This window comes from Malaclemys terrapin, chromosome 9, assembly GCF_027887155.1.
Source record: "Malaclemys terrapin pileata isolate rMalTer1 chromosome 9, rMalTer1.hap1, whole genome shotgun sequence".
Classification (NCBI taxonomy): domain Eukaryota; kingdom Metazoa; phylum Chordata; order Testudines; family Emydidae; genus Malaclemys; species Malaclemys terrapin.
The window spans coordinates 84,587,704-84,602,782 of record NC_071513.1 but is presented as its reverse complement, the minus strand read 5'-3'; the positions used below and the strand labels follow the sequence as shown (position 1 = coordinate 84,602,782).

Sequence of the window (15,079 nt, the reverse complement as noted above, 5' to 3'; positions counted from 1 at the left end):
ACCTGCAAAAATAAGAAACTCATTCCATTGATTAGTTTATTGGTACAATTTAAATAAATGCATTCATTTGTTTGGTGCAATATTTGTTCATAAAGAGCTCAAAGAAAGTATTAAGATTCCTTTTCTTTTTTGTTTGTTTTGTTTTTATTAGTGGTCATATGCTTTAGAGAAACCAAATACTGGCAGTATATTTAATATTGCTTGGTCTATTGATGGTACTCAAATAGCAGGAGCTTGTGGAAATGGACATGTGATTTTTGCCCATGTCGTGGAGCAACGATGGGAGTGGAAGAACTTTGAAATAACGTTAACTAAAAGAAGAACTATGGAGGTATGGGTTACAAGTTCAGAAAGATTGACCTTCAGGATTGTTTATGTATGACTCACAATTGTAACTCAATAGAGACAAATAATTGTGAACGGACAAGTTTTGTAGAATATAAACGATAGGATTGAATACCTTTGAGTTATAAAAAGGCCAGAATGAGCAAGTGGTATTTAAGTGTGTGTTTGCTTATACAATCACATGACCCAAAACTACATCAGCCTCTTGGCTCACTTAAGGATCACAGCATCTTGCTTTTAGGTGGGGTGGGGGCATGAATAAGGGATTGATTCATAGTCATAAGTCTGGTTTACATCGGAAATAATAATACAGTAATTACCAATAAAGGTGCAGCACTGGTATAAATGATAGTGTAGACAGGGCTGAGTATCATGTCTACACTAGTGGGTTGACACGAGTACAGCTGCACCATTGCTGGCTATTGCTACAGAATGGGTACTCATTTTTCTATGCCCCTATGATGAATGGATCTGTCTTCTTGGATTTCCAGATTAAGAGGCAACTGACAGCTGACCACAATCATGAAGAGTGTTAGTGTCCTTTGTTGCACTGCTCCACCATATTACAGTCACCGGTTCAAATTTTCCAAAGCTAGAGAAAATTGTCTTTTAAGAGGTTGTTTTAACTATCTTCTAGTGAGGACTTACGGAACGAATGCATGGAAAATAATAAAACATTGAGACTGAAATTTTCAAACCTGGATGCCTAAAGTTGGGTTGCTAATGCCAAGACTTGAAAAAACAATAACAACAACAACAAAAACTCCTAAATCCATATTTGAAAATCAGATAAGGGCCCAAAAAAGTTCTGAGCACTCAGCATTTCCCATTGACATCAGTGGGAGCTGCTGGGTGATCAGCACTGTTAGAAATGAAGCCTGCCCCTAACTGGTTTATAGAGCTCAAATTTAGGCTCCTGTTTTTGAAAATCTTGGCCTGAATCCACAATTAAGTACCTAAATATCTGGGAGTGAATACAGAATTTTGAATTTTGACTTGCTAATATGTCTTCTGTGTTCCCAGACACTGACTCATAACATAACCAGTCAACAGTGGGGTAATACAGACTTTCTGTTGTTACAAGTTTTTCCAATTAGAGTTCAGGCCATCATTTTCAAACCTGGGTGCCTGAAGTTAGGCTCCTAAATTAATAATTAAGCACCTAAATATCTTATAGTCTGAACTCTTTAATGTTGAATATGTAATTGGGAAAACTTGTAACAACAGAAAGTCTATATTACCCCTCTATCCTCTGGATAGTACATCAGGAATCAGTGTCTGGGAACACAAAAGACAATTTAACAGGTCAAAATTTGTATTTCTGCATTAATTCCCAGACATTGACTTGTAGCAGATAGAGTCTGTCTAGCAACCTCTAGGGATTTTGTATATGCAAACACTTGAGAAATATAGCCAACCCTGATCCAGGATGTTTATTTATTTTATTTTACATAGATTTAAATAGTGAAGAGATGCCTATACAAGAGCTCTAGGCAACCCTAACTCTTGCTCAATGTTATAACAACAAATGACATTGTGGCGTGAGACAGCATTTGTGAGCATGTCAGGATAGATCTCTTTAGGAGCTATGTGAGTGGCCACTGGATCTTGGTGGTAACTACATTAAGCCCTTGTTTTGTGACTGGCTGCAGATCTGCAGAAGTTCAAACCCAGCTGCCACCATCAGTAGGACAACATCTAAAATACCTTTGTTTGAAGAGATCACTCTCCCGGGTACATGAATTATTTGCACAGTTATCTTTTTACTATTATATGTCATTCTTTCAATTTCCTTAGATTTTTTTTGTCCCTAATGGACCCATGATTTTTTGATCAGGACTACTAATTATGAATTGTCAATCCTAACTAGCATTTACTTCTCTAACAGAAAAGAGCTGAATTTCATTGGAACTCTCCTGACAGACCTCACTTCCAAAATGTGTAAGGATTCTCAACATAACATCCTAAGTGCTAAGTTAGACCCCCATTGGGCTCTCTATCCTGACAGGCTGGAATCTGCAATGTAAATAAATCTATTCCACATCTGAGAAGTCTACCCTTTTTCCTCCCACCATGTCAAAGAATTCAATACTGAAGAAGTTGGGGAGACAAGTTGTTCTACATTTCACAAAAACTGTGCCTTATTGAAAAACATCATCTGGTTCTGCCATGTAGCTTGGCCTACAGGGACATTTCTGTGCATGATTTTAGGAGACTCATTAAGAATGATCACTCCCCGAGAGAGTACATTTTCCTAGCTTTGGCATTAATGATGTTTGCTTTTATAGGAAGCTAAGAATTACCATTCTGGATCAGCCAGTGGTCCATCTAGTCCAGTGGCTCTGAATCTTTCCAGACTACTGTACCCCATTCAGGAGTCTGATTTATCTTGCGTACCCCTAAGTTTGACCTCACTTAAAAACTACTTGCTTATAAAAATCAGGCATAAAAAAAAGTGTCACAATACACTATTACTGAAAAATTGTTTACCTTCTCATTTTACATATAGTTTAAAAATAAGTCAATTGGAATATAAATATTGTACACCTCTACCCTGATATGATGTGACCCGACATAACACGAATTCAGTAACGCAAATATAACGTGGTAAAGCAGCGCTCCAGGGGGGCGGGACTGCGCACTCCGGCGGATCAAAGCAAGTTCGATATAACGCGGTTTCACCTATAATGCAGTAAGATTTTTTGGCTCCCAAGGACAGCATTATATCGGGGTAGAGGTGTACTTACATTTCAGTGTACAGTATATAGAGCAGCATAAACAAGTAATTGTCTGTATGAAATTTTAGTTTATACTGACTTCGCTAGTGCTTTTTATGTAGCCTGTTGTAAAACTAGACAAATATGTAGATGAGTTGATGTACCCCCTGGAAGACCTCTGCGTACCCCAGGGGTATGCATATCCCTGGTTGAGAACCACTGATCTAGTCTAGTAAACTGTTGCCAACTGGCCCATACAAGATGCTTCAGAAGATGGTTCAAGAAACCCCATAATGGAAAATAATGGAATAACTTGCCCATAGGTTTCAGAGTAGCAGCCGTGTTAATTTGTATCTGCGAAAAGAATAGGAGTACTTGTGGCACCTTAGAGGCTAACAAATTTATTTGAGCATAAGTTTTCGTGGGCTACAGCCCACTTCTTTGGATGCGTAGAATGGAACACACAGAAAGCAGATATTTATACATACAGAGAACATGGAAAGGTGGAAGTAACCATACCAACTATAAGAGGCCAATCAATTGAGATTAGCTATCAGCAGCAGGAGAAAAAAAAACACCTTTGAAGTGATAATCGAGATGACCCATAGAAGGTGTGAGGATAGTTAACATGGGGAAATAGATTCAATTAGTGTAATGACCCAACCATTCCAACCAGTCTCTGTTTAGACCTAAGTTAATGGTATCTAATTTGCATATTAATTCAAGTTCAGCAGTCTATCTTTGGAGTCTGACAGACTTGAAGGTGGCAGTTTTGCAACAAAAAAACTTCAAAAACAGACTCAATTGATTGGCTTCTTACAGTTGGTATGGCTACTTCCACCTTTTCATGTTCTCTGTATGTATAAATATCTTCTTTCTGTGTGTTCCATTCTATGCATCCGAAGAAGTGGGCTGTAGCCCATGAAAGCTTATGCTCAAATAAATTTGTTAGTCTCTAAGGTGCCACAAGTACGCCTGTTCTTTTTGCCCATAGGGGAAGTTTCTTCCTAACTCCCATCACTTAATACAGTAGCTGAATTATGCGCTGAAGAATGAGAGTTTATATGCCACATTTAAAAAAAAAATACATATAAAATATCCTGTCTAATGTAACTGTGGATTTTCTCATTATGCATATAAATGTCTAATCTCTTGTCAGGTGCTACCAGATTTTTGTCCTCAATGGTATTGTGTGGCAGTGAGTTTCATAAGTTAATTGTGTATTGTATAAAAAAAAACTTTGATCAGTTTTAAATGTGCTGCCCTTCAGTTTCAATATACATCCCCTTTTTCTTATAAGTGGTGTTGGAGAACTGTCTGTTATTAAGGTTATCCAACATTTCCCATTATAACTGTTTTAGTTGCTTAATTTGAACCATTTGGGCTGAAATATTCCACAGTGGGTGTCTGCCTCAAGCTGAAAAATTTTGGAACATTTGCACCAAAATGGTTCATCCATTTCCAAGAAGGATGCTAGGAAGAAATATGTTATTTTGCCCACGTTAAAAAATTCTGGTGATTTTCACACGGCCCTGCTTTGGAGAAGAGACTCAAAGCTCCCACATTTGACCAGTCATCTCCACAGAGCAACTGAGCAAAAAACTTATTGTCACAAGGTGTCTGGCCCCTGTAATTGAAGTAGGTCTAGTTCTCCTGTGCCAGGACAGATGCTCCCATTTGGCCATTTAATGGGGCGGAGTAGTGCCTGGGGGCTATAAATGATCAGGGAGAGACCTAATAAGTTAGGGAGTCCCAGTGAGTCAGAGCAGATTGGTTCAAGCAGGGGCAGATGAGAGCTGCCAGAGACCAGGGATACGGGAGGAGGTCCTGGAAGGAGGATTTCCTTGGGGAAGACTGAAGACAAGGAGACTATCAAGAGGAGTTTGCTGGTTGGCATCGCTAAGCCTCAGAGCCAAGGCTGGAGGGCTGAAGGCAGGAAGAGGAGCAGAGGAGAGCTGGAGTCAAGGGCTGGAGGGGTCTGAAGGCAAGGGAGCAGCTAACATCGCCAGGGCCAGACAGCTCGACTCAGAGGGACCATCAGAAGGCCGGGGCGAGTGACGGATGCTCCCCCTTACAAGGGTGCTCCCCAACAAAGAGGTTGTGGGGGTGGTTCCCACTGGGAAGAGTCGGGTTTCTCTCCAAAAGGAAGGGCTAGGGTAGCTGTCCTGGTACAAGGACAGGGGAAGGATGACAGAGAATCTGGGCCTCATTGAAGGCTCCAGTGTATGGAGCATCAGTGACAAGATGTGTTGAGTTTTAATGACTGCTTGCACTGGGGTGAGAAATGGACTATGTTTGTGACTTTTGTTGGAGACTAATTGAACTGTGTTTGGCAATAAATCAGCCCCAAAGAGCAGTATTATTTAAGATCTGAAGTGGATTTACTGGGGACTCTGAAAGGGTAAACTGAGGAAGGCATGCTTGTCATGCTTCAGCCTGCTGCAGGAAGATTCTCCAGGCAGGGCTCCCCTATGATACCTACATTAAAAGAACATTATTAAGGTTACAAAGTACTCAAAGGTTGGGAAATGCCAGAATTAAGGTTGCCTCTGCAATTTTAATTTGGCCTCTTATGCATACGCATGGAAAAAATGATCAGATAATTGAACTGTGGGTATATTTACACAGCCCAAGTATATATCTCTAGGTTCCTGTGTACTTGAGTGGCTAGCCCATGTTGAAGCCTGTGCCACCATATTTACACTATTATAGTTACCCATATTAGGTAGATTGAGGCTAGCGTGGGTATGCCTACCCCACTAGAATCACACCTTCACTTGCCGTATGGTAAAAGTTTGGCAAAGTTATAAACAACTGAAAATGGGATCTTATAATGGAAAGTGTCAGGCAACTTCAATAATAGAGGGTGCTATCAGCCATGTCTATAATAATGTGTTTACAGCTAACATATTAAAATTAAACAGTGCCAACATTTTTCCTTTTAAGTAAGTTTATCCAAGTCTCTAATTTTGTTACTCCACACTGAAACTTTTGCATCACTGTTGTACAGTAGAACCTCAGAATTATGAATACTTCGGAAATGGAGGTTGTTTGTAACTGTGAACAAAATATTATGGTTCTTTCAAAAGTTTACAACTGAACATTGACTTAATACAGCTTTGAAACTGTACCGTGCAGAAGAAAAATGCTGCTTTTAACCATCCTAATTTAAGTGAAACAAGCACAGAAACAATTTCCTTACCTTGTCAAATCTTTTTTAAACTTTCCCTTTATTTTTTAGTAGTTTACATTGAACACAATACTGTACTGTACAGTATTTGCTGTTTTTGTGTGTCTCTGCTGCCTGATTATGTATTTTCGGCTCCAAATGACGTGTGTGTGGTTCACCAGTCAGTTCATAACTCTGGTGTTCGTAACTCTGAGGTTCTATTGTAATTTTTTTTTGAGACAGGGTGACCAGACCTAATGACAGGATTCCAGGTGAGGGGGTACCATTGATTTAAGTGATGGCATTGTTCAGTAAGACAGATCCATTTTTTTACAAGTCAGGACTTTGAACACACAAAACAAATTAGCAGGTAAAAACCAGATACTTAATGCAATCCTTTTAATTTCCAAACTATGCAAGGTTATTAAATGTGAGTTAATAGGAGCTTTTTATTGATTTATTCATGAATGCTTTTCTTTAAATCTTTGTGTTCCTATATAGTTACATGGTACTATAGTTAAATGCTTAATATCAGCCAGCTGTTTATTAAAATTAACAATGAATATAATATTATGCTATGTTTTCTGTTCCGTTATTTTCATTTTTTTAACCATAAACCTTTTTTATTAGGTCCGTAATGTTATTAATGATGCAGTGGATTTACTTGAATTCCGTGACAGAGTCATTAAAGCCTCTTTGAACTATGGGCATTTAGTTGTTTCAACTTCTCTTCAGTGTTATGTGTTTTCGTAAGTAATTTGAATTAATGAAGTATCATTTGATCCATTCAATCATTGTGAGAATTCAGAAGGAGTTTGATTTAAAGTACAGTAGCTTATACATGGTTTGGCTTTGAAAACATCCAATCTTTCTATAGAAATATGTCATAGAACCCATCTATATACACACTAATGTATATTTTCAACATAGTTGCATAAGGAATTACAAAATATATTCCAGTGGCAGAGCCAGCTTTTGCAATCAGGAAGGGGGTGGATCATTGGTGGTGGGTTGGAGACCAAGTCTGCCCCACATTTACCAGGCAGTGGAAGCTCCCATCCTGTGGAACTGGGCCCTGATCCCCACTCTGGACATTGTGACCTGGAACACAGGGTCGCAACACCATTTAGATTTGACCTTGCCACTTCTCTGTCATGACCGAGGGGTGCCTGGGCTAAATTTGAATGAGTGGCTTTGTGACATGGTGCACAAGGTCACATCACCATGTGACCCCATGTACCATATTGCAATGCCCAGAGCAGGGAAGCAAATCCAGCCGAGACAGGAGCTGCTGATGCTGTGTGAGTGAGAGCCGGGCTTGCTCCCCTGCTCTGGAAAAGATGCCACACATAACCTAAAGGCTGCCACAGGGATGGTCACACTGCCTTTTAACCCCCATTAGCTCCGCCACTGATGAGTTCTACTAACATGAATGAAAGTTGCACAGTTAAATCCTATCTTACTCTTTGAAAATGTACCCCATGTGCCAGCTCCTCAGCTGGTATAAATTGTCCTAGCTCTGTTGGCTTCAGTTGAGCTATGGCAATTCACACAAGTTGATGATCTGGCAAATAGAGTAAAAAAATAGTCGATAAATACATTTTATGGGAAATTACTCTTACCCTTCAAATATCTAAATATGGGCAGGCAATTGCTCACCTCTAGATTCTGGAGCTGCCAGTTGCACCTATTTGGCCATTTGACCCATTTGCACTGGTTACTGCTTTGATAACGTTGCTTTTTGCTCAGAGTCCATGACATACAAGCTGTTTCTTGGATACCATTACCTTTGCTCAGGTTCTTTAGAAATAGGATTGATTGTTTATAAGTAAGGTTATGTTTTAGTCATGGGTATTTTTAATAAAAGTCATGGTCAGGGCATGAGAGGTAAACAAAAATTCATGGCCCATGACCTGTCAATGACTTTTACTAAAAATACCAGTGAATAAACTTGGGAGGGGGCTGCCCGGGGGCCCCACGGGTGCTGGGGGAGGGCGTCCTGGCTGCTTGGAGGGGGTGGGGGGCAGCACGTGGCCTGGGACTCCCACTAGTGTTGGGGGGGGTGGGGTTGGCAGCACCGGCAGGCTCCTTACCTGCTCTGCGCCTCTCTCCCCCAGCAGCAGCAGCAGAGTTTGGCTGTGGAAGGGGGCAGGGGGTTGAAGCAAGGGACAGGGTGAGGCGGGTTCTGGGTGGCACTTACCTGGGGGGGCTCCCCGGAAGCGGTGACATCCCCCTCTCTCAGCTGCTAGGCAGAGGCATGGCCAGGCAGCTCTGCACGCTGCCTCCGCCTGCAGGCACCGCCCCCACAGCTCCCATTGGCCGCAGTTCCCGGACAATGAGAGCTGCAAAGCCAGCGCTCTGGGTGGAGGCAGCCCACAGAGCTGCCTGGCCATGCCTCCACCTAGCAGCTAAGTGAGGGGGATGTCACCGCTTCCAGGGAGACCCCCAGGTAATCGCCACCCAGAGCCCACTTCACCCCATCCGGTGCCCCAACCCCCGCTCTGTCCCTCACCCAAACTCTGTGGGCGGTGGGGGGGGGGGGCACAGTGGCCCAAGATTGCCCCAGCAGCAGCTGGTGCTGCCTGAGCTGCCCCTGAGCCAGGCGCACCAGCCTCTGCAGAAGTCATGGAGGTCACGGAAAGTCATGGAATCCGTGACTTCCGTGACCTCTGTAACAAAGACCTGGTATACACTACAGAGTTAGGTTGAAGGAAGCTGCCTTAAGTCGACCTGTTAATGTATGTGTCTACACTACCTGGTCCTTTACGTCGACCTAAGTCACCTCTGATGTCGACTTCTGTAATCCACCTCTGCGAGAGGCGTAGCACTTAATTCGATTTTCATGGGCCTACTGCGAGGTAGTGCAGACGCAGCATTGTGTAATTCGACTTAATTGGCCTCCAGGTGGTGTCCCACAATGCTCATCTGTGACCGCTCTGGAGATCATTCTTAACGCTGCTGCACTGCAGCCAGGTACACAGAAAATAGTCCCTCCCCTGCTAAAGTCCCGGGAGCTTTTGGATTCTGATTTCCTGTTTGATCAGCACTGGGAGCATGCCAGCCTGGTCTGCACAGGAGGTGGTGGATCTCATCGCTGTATGGGGAGAAGATTCTGTGCAGGCAGAGCTCCGATCCAGCAGAAGAAACGCTGACATCTATGCAAAGATCGCTCGTGAAATGGGGGAGAAGAGCTACATGAGGGACACACCACAGTGCCGTGTTAAGATAAAAGAACTTCGCCAAGCATACCAGAAGGCAAGGGAGGCAAACATTGTTCTGGTGCTGAACCCCACACATGCCGGTTCTACAACTAGCTGCATGTGATTCTTGGGGGTGACCCTACCAGCACCCCCACAAGCAATGTGGACACCTCACAGGTGTGTGAGTCTAGGGACAACAAGGAAGATTATATAGTGGAGGAGGAGGAGGAGGAGAATGGGAGACAGACGAGCAGTGGATCCATTCTCCCCGAGAGCCAGGACGTATTTTTAACCCTGGAGCACTGTGGATCGCAGGACATCACGGTGGCTGACAGTGATGCCTGGAAAGGCACCTCTGGTGAGTATACAGTTAAAATGAAAGTCCAGTTAAACTTTAATGGGCACACACATTTGGTGGTATTGCATGTTTACTATGAAGAAAAAGCGAGGTACTGTGGTTCTCTGCTTACAAGAGGCCGCTCCAGCTACGCAGAGGGTGGCCCCCGGAAAAGACTGTGCTCAGCATGGGTCGGCAAGTAGTTTAAAGTGACTGATAGGGAACTGGGGCCCCACATGAGAGATTCCACAATTTGGGAGTGAAAATGTTCCCCCCCCATCCCGTTCGTAAACAGTTTCCCTGGTGCTATGGGGAAGGGCCATTATTCAACTAGCTACCCGTGCTCCTGACACGAGCCTGCCATAAACTTCATTAAAAGTGTCGTCACCCAGGACCTGCGGGGGGGGCTACTCACCATGACTGGAGCAGCAGAATGGTACAGTGAATGGTTACGGATTCTGATTATGTTATGTCTTGCACCTAGTGTAATAAGGGGTGTTTTTTTTTCTGAAAACGGCCTTGCTATGGAAACATTTTATTCATGTACAATGGCTCCTTTATTTTTTCCCCTGACTGACAGCTGGAAATGTGTCCTTCGGCGGGTCATCAACACCTGAAAGCAGACTTTCAATGATTAGAAGGAGGAGAAAGAGAACACGGAAAGACATGTTCACCAAGATAATGAACATATCTGGGACAATTGATGCAGATTTGAGAGCGTGGAGGTTTTCACTGTCTGAGAAGTTAGACATGGACATGGAGAGCAGAAAAGCTTCCAATGAACGAGAGTGTGTCGCGCAGGATGAGATGCTTTGGATTATGAGGGACTAAGCAGACATGTTGAGGCGTCTGGTTGAACTGCAGGAATAGAAGCAGGAGGGGAAAGTCCCTCTGCAGACCCTGATGGACAGCCAGCCAGCCAACATCGCCTGGCGCAGAGAAGCGTGGGTGAAAAGTCCATTATCCCTTTCGCTTAACTCAGGTTGGGGAAGGTACAAGGAACAGAAAGTGCCCATTCACAGACCTTTGATGGTCTGGAATGCGGTGTTATGTTACACAGTGAAAATGTTTTTCCCGTTCCAACTTTACAACACCTTTTCCCCAAGGTTACCTTTTCTTTCTGTTCTCCCTCTTATGTTTGTTAAATAAAGTGAATGGATTTGAGAAATAAATGTTCTTTATTGCAGTGGTTTTCAAACTTTTTTTCTGGTGACCCAGTTGAAGAAAATTGTTGATGCCCGCGACCTCACGGAGCTGGGGATGAGGGGTTTGGAGTGTGGGAGAGGCATAGGTTTGGGGTGTGGGGGTGAAGGCTGCAGAGTGGGGCCAGGAATGAGGGGTTCAGGGTGTGGGAGGGGGCTCTGGGCTGGTGCAGGAGGGGTTCAGGGCTCTGGGTGCAGGCTCTGGGGTGGGGCCGGGGATGAAGGGTTTGGGGTGCAGGAGGGTACTCAGGGCTGGGACAGTGGATGGGGGGGCGGGAAGGAAGTCCTGGTTCTGGGCTGGGGGTGCAGGCTCTGGGGTGGGGCTGAAGCAGGGGATTGGGGTGCAGGCTTACCTCCGGCAGCTCCTGGACAGCAGCACAGCCCGGGTGCAAAGGCAAGATTCCCGCCTGTCCTGACACTGTGGACCGTGTTGTGCCCTGGAACAGCCAGCAGCAGGTCCAGCTCCTAGGCAGAGGTGCACAAGCAGCTCTGCATGGCGCTCACCCACAGGCAGATCCCATTGGCCAGGAACCGGCTAATGGGAGTGCAGAGCCAGTGCTCGGGGCAGGGGCAACGCGCGGAGCCCCATGCCCCCCACACACACACACACCTAGGAGCCGGACCTGCTGCTGGCCGCTTCCGGGGCACATTGTTGGAACAGGTAGGGACTAGCCTTCCTTAGCTGGGCAGCACCACCACCAGGACTTTTAACAGCCCAGTGGGCGGTGCTGACCAGAGCCGCCACGAGCCAGTGCCTTACATTCCGTGACCCAGTAATGGGTTGCAACCCACAGTTTTAAAACCACTGCTTTATTGAGTAGAAGCAGTGGGCTTGGGCAGGGGGTTGGCTTTACAGGGACAGAGATATAAGCCAGGTGAAGGTTTGGGAAAGCACAATACATACAAGCAGCTCACATTACTGTGACTCATTACTGAAATTGCTTTTCAAAGCCTCACAGATACGCAGCACCCTTTGCTCTGCTCTTCTTATTGCCCTGGTGTCTGGTTCTCAAAAGTGGCTGCCATGCGATCTGTCTCAACTGCCCACCCCGTGGAAAAATTTCCCTTTTTTTCCACAGATATTATGGAGCACACAGCAGGCAGCTATAACCATGGGGAGGTTCTCCTCATTAAGGTCCAGTCTTGTTAATAGATTTCTCCAGCGCCCTTTCAAACGACCAAAGGCACATTCAACCATCATTCTGCACTTGCTGAGCCTATAGTTGAAGCGTTTCTTACTGCTGTCCAGACGGCCGGTGTATGGCTTCATGAGTCATGGAAGCAAGGGGTCGGCTGGGTCCCTCAGGATAACTATAGACATCTCAATGTCGTCAATGTTAATTTTGTGGTCTGGAAAAAAGTCCTGGATTGCAGCTTTTTGAACAGACCCAAGTTTTAAAGATGTGTGCATCATGAACCTTTCCCGACCATTTTACGTTGATGTCAGTGAAACGCCCCCTGTGATCCACAAGCGCTTGCAACACCATTGAAAAGTATCCCTTTTGGTTTATGTACTCTTTGGAAAGGTGGTCTGGTGCCAAGATGGGGGTATGCGTGCCATCTATCGCCCCACCGCAATTACGGAACTGCTCATCATCCCATCCTGCAAAACGATGTGGTCCCACCAGTCAGTGCTTGTTTCATGGGACCAGAAATGGTGCTCAACAAAGTGCAGCTGCTCTGTGACTGCCATCAGAAACTGTGAATTGTTTTTTTCCATGGCTTGCAGCAGGGCTGCTTGCAGGACTTCGTTATGTTCCATGCGGCGGATCCTACTTTGGCTCTGGAAATACCACAGGAGAAGGCGCGAGGTGTTTGAGATGCTCACAGCAAGAGTGCACATCTGAGCAGGCTCCATGCTTTTGAGGTTATGGCATATGTGCGGCGGTTTTAAGGCATGAAAACCACTGAGTTGTTTGCCATTGATGTGAGGGAGGGAGCACAGTGCATCATGGGATGCCAACACAATGTTCCCGTTCTCCCCTGAGACTATGTTTTGGGCCTGTGAGGCATTGCACAAACTTCCCAAAACACACTGCGGCAAGTTGCACTTTGGGATAGCTACCCACAATGCACTGCTTTGTGCATTGATGCAGGTGCTCCTAGTGAGGACACACTCCATCGAGACAGTGAGCATGGTGTGGTCACGCACAATTGACTTCATTAATTCGGGGGCTCGAGGTTGAATTAGATAAAGTCGACTTAATTTTGTAGTGTAGACAGCCCAAACTTGCAGCTTTATTTATAAGAGATGATATAGAACTCAATCATGTCATGTCGGTAACATAGTTCACCAGTCATAGGTGCTGGAATCTAAAGCTAATACCTAAATGTTGTTTCCCTGCTCAATAATATGATTATTGTTGAACCACCAGTGCAAGCATAAATTCATATAGGAGTAAATCCTGTGGCCAGTGTAAAAGCTGCGGAAGACTCTGAACAAACTAAACTGATGTGGTTCTACAATGTGTATGAGGGCAGAATAGAGTGAGGTTGTGTGCGACTTACAAGCCATGGAGCACAATACTACAAGGGCTCTGTGTATCCCAGTGCATAAAGTGTTTAGGAAGCAGGAGGGAAGATGTGCAGCTGCATGATCCGCTGGCTAAACTCATGTGATGAGATTTTCAAAGGCGGAAATGATGGTTAGATACCCAACTGCCATGACTTTCAATAGGAATTGGACACCCAACTATCATTCAGACCTTTGAAAATCAAAGATAAAAATGTATTTTCATTATTTTGTGAATTTTAGAAATGTTAATTAATGCTAATCTTAATATTATTTCAGTACAAAGAACTGGAACACACCGCTTATCTTTGACCTGAAAGAAGGAACAGTTAGTTTAATTCTACAAGCAGAAAGGTAGTTTGTTTATTATAATGCACAAGACTAGTTTTTTGTTAAAATATACATTTGTAAAACTCTGTGAGTGGGTGGGTGTTTCTCAAATACTAGTAACAAAATAAAATATACAGTATTGGTAGGTAGTGGATGGAGTCACATTGTGTGACTAAAAGGTCATGTTGTTATATAGTATCTATGATATCATTGCAGAACTGAATTGCTTCATACATTACATTTGCAGTGTATCATTATACTTATCTTTTATTTACAATGGAAAGTAAATAATCTTCAGCTGTTACACTAACATCTGTTTTTGATCTTTTATATTTGTTTGTTTAAATGGAACATATTATATAGAAATAATCATTACTACAAGCTGGTCCTCTACTTATTAATAAAATGGTCAACTGTGCTGAATAAAAGTAAAATGCAATTTTACATTTTCACTAATAGTACTTATATGTAATATTTATACATGCATGAAGTGGCAGTATTTCCTCCATTTTAAATGTTTATGTGGTTACCAACTAAAAATCATTTACCAAAAAGACCTTTTTTTGTGTGTAGCTCTGCCGAGAGTCAGCATTGTTTTGTAGAATAAGACTGGAAATCAGGAACTCCTGAGTTCTAATTTTAGTCTTGCCTCTAATTTGCTGTATGGCCTTGGACAGATAACTTAAGCCCAAATTTTCAAAAGTATACATTATTTTTGAGTGCCCAATTTTAAACACTTGGGATCTGATTTTCAGAGGTATTGTCCTACAACTAGTTAAATGAGCTATATTGTTTGCAGGCATTTTCTTCTTATAGATGGTGGAGGGATCTATTTATATTCCTATGAAGGACGATTAATTTCATCTCCAAAATTTCCAGGAATGAGGACAGATGTATTAAATGCCCAAACTGTATCTTTGAGTAATGATACTCTTGCAATAAAAGACAAAGCTGATGAAAAAGGTATGTTTACAGTTTAACGTTTTCACTTTGGCTAGCAAGTTACTTGCAAAGTGTTAAAAAGCCGATAATTACATGTGCATTTGATATCTTTCATTCATATGTAGCACATTCATGAGTTAAAAATTAGGCCTGAAACAACACTTTTTCATATTAATTTTGATTTTTGAAGTACTACTAATTTTTCAGTAGTTGCCTACAGGACAGTATTTTTGTAATGGGGAAAAGGCATGTTTCTTCCACAACCTTCCACTCTCCAGTTATAGGCAATGCCATGTGTGACGGGTTCCCCCTGGGGTGCCACCTG

General features: G+C 43.3%; 1 protein-coding gene across 2 annotated transcripts in view; it reads left to right on the top strand.

The window, feature by feature from the left end:
- Positions 1–15,079, top strand: part of IFT80 (intraflagellar transport 80) — a 164,846-nt gene that overhangs the window by 115,974 nt on the left and 33,793 nt on the right. For both annotated transcript variants that reach the window (XM_054040369.1, XM_054040370.1), the window contains 4 exons: positions 152–331; positions 6,862–6,980; positions 13,762–13,836; positions 14,612–14,775. In XM_054040369.1, the coding sequence (XP_053896344.1) occupies positions 152–331; positions 6,862–6,980; positions 13,762–13,836; positions 14,612–14,775 (538 nt within the window). The remainder of the gene's footprint in view (positions 1–151; positions 332–6,861; positions 6,981–13,761; positions 13,837–14,611; positions 14,776–15,079) is intronic.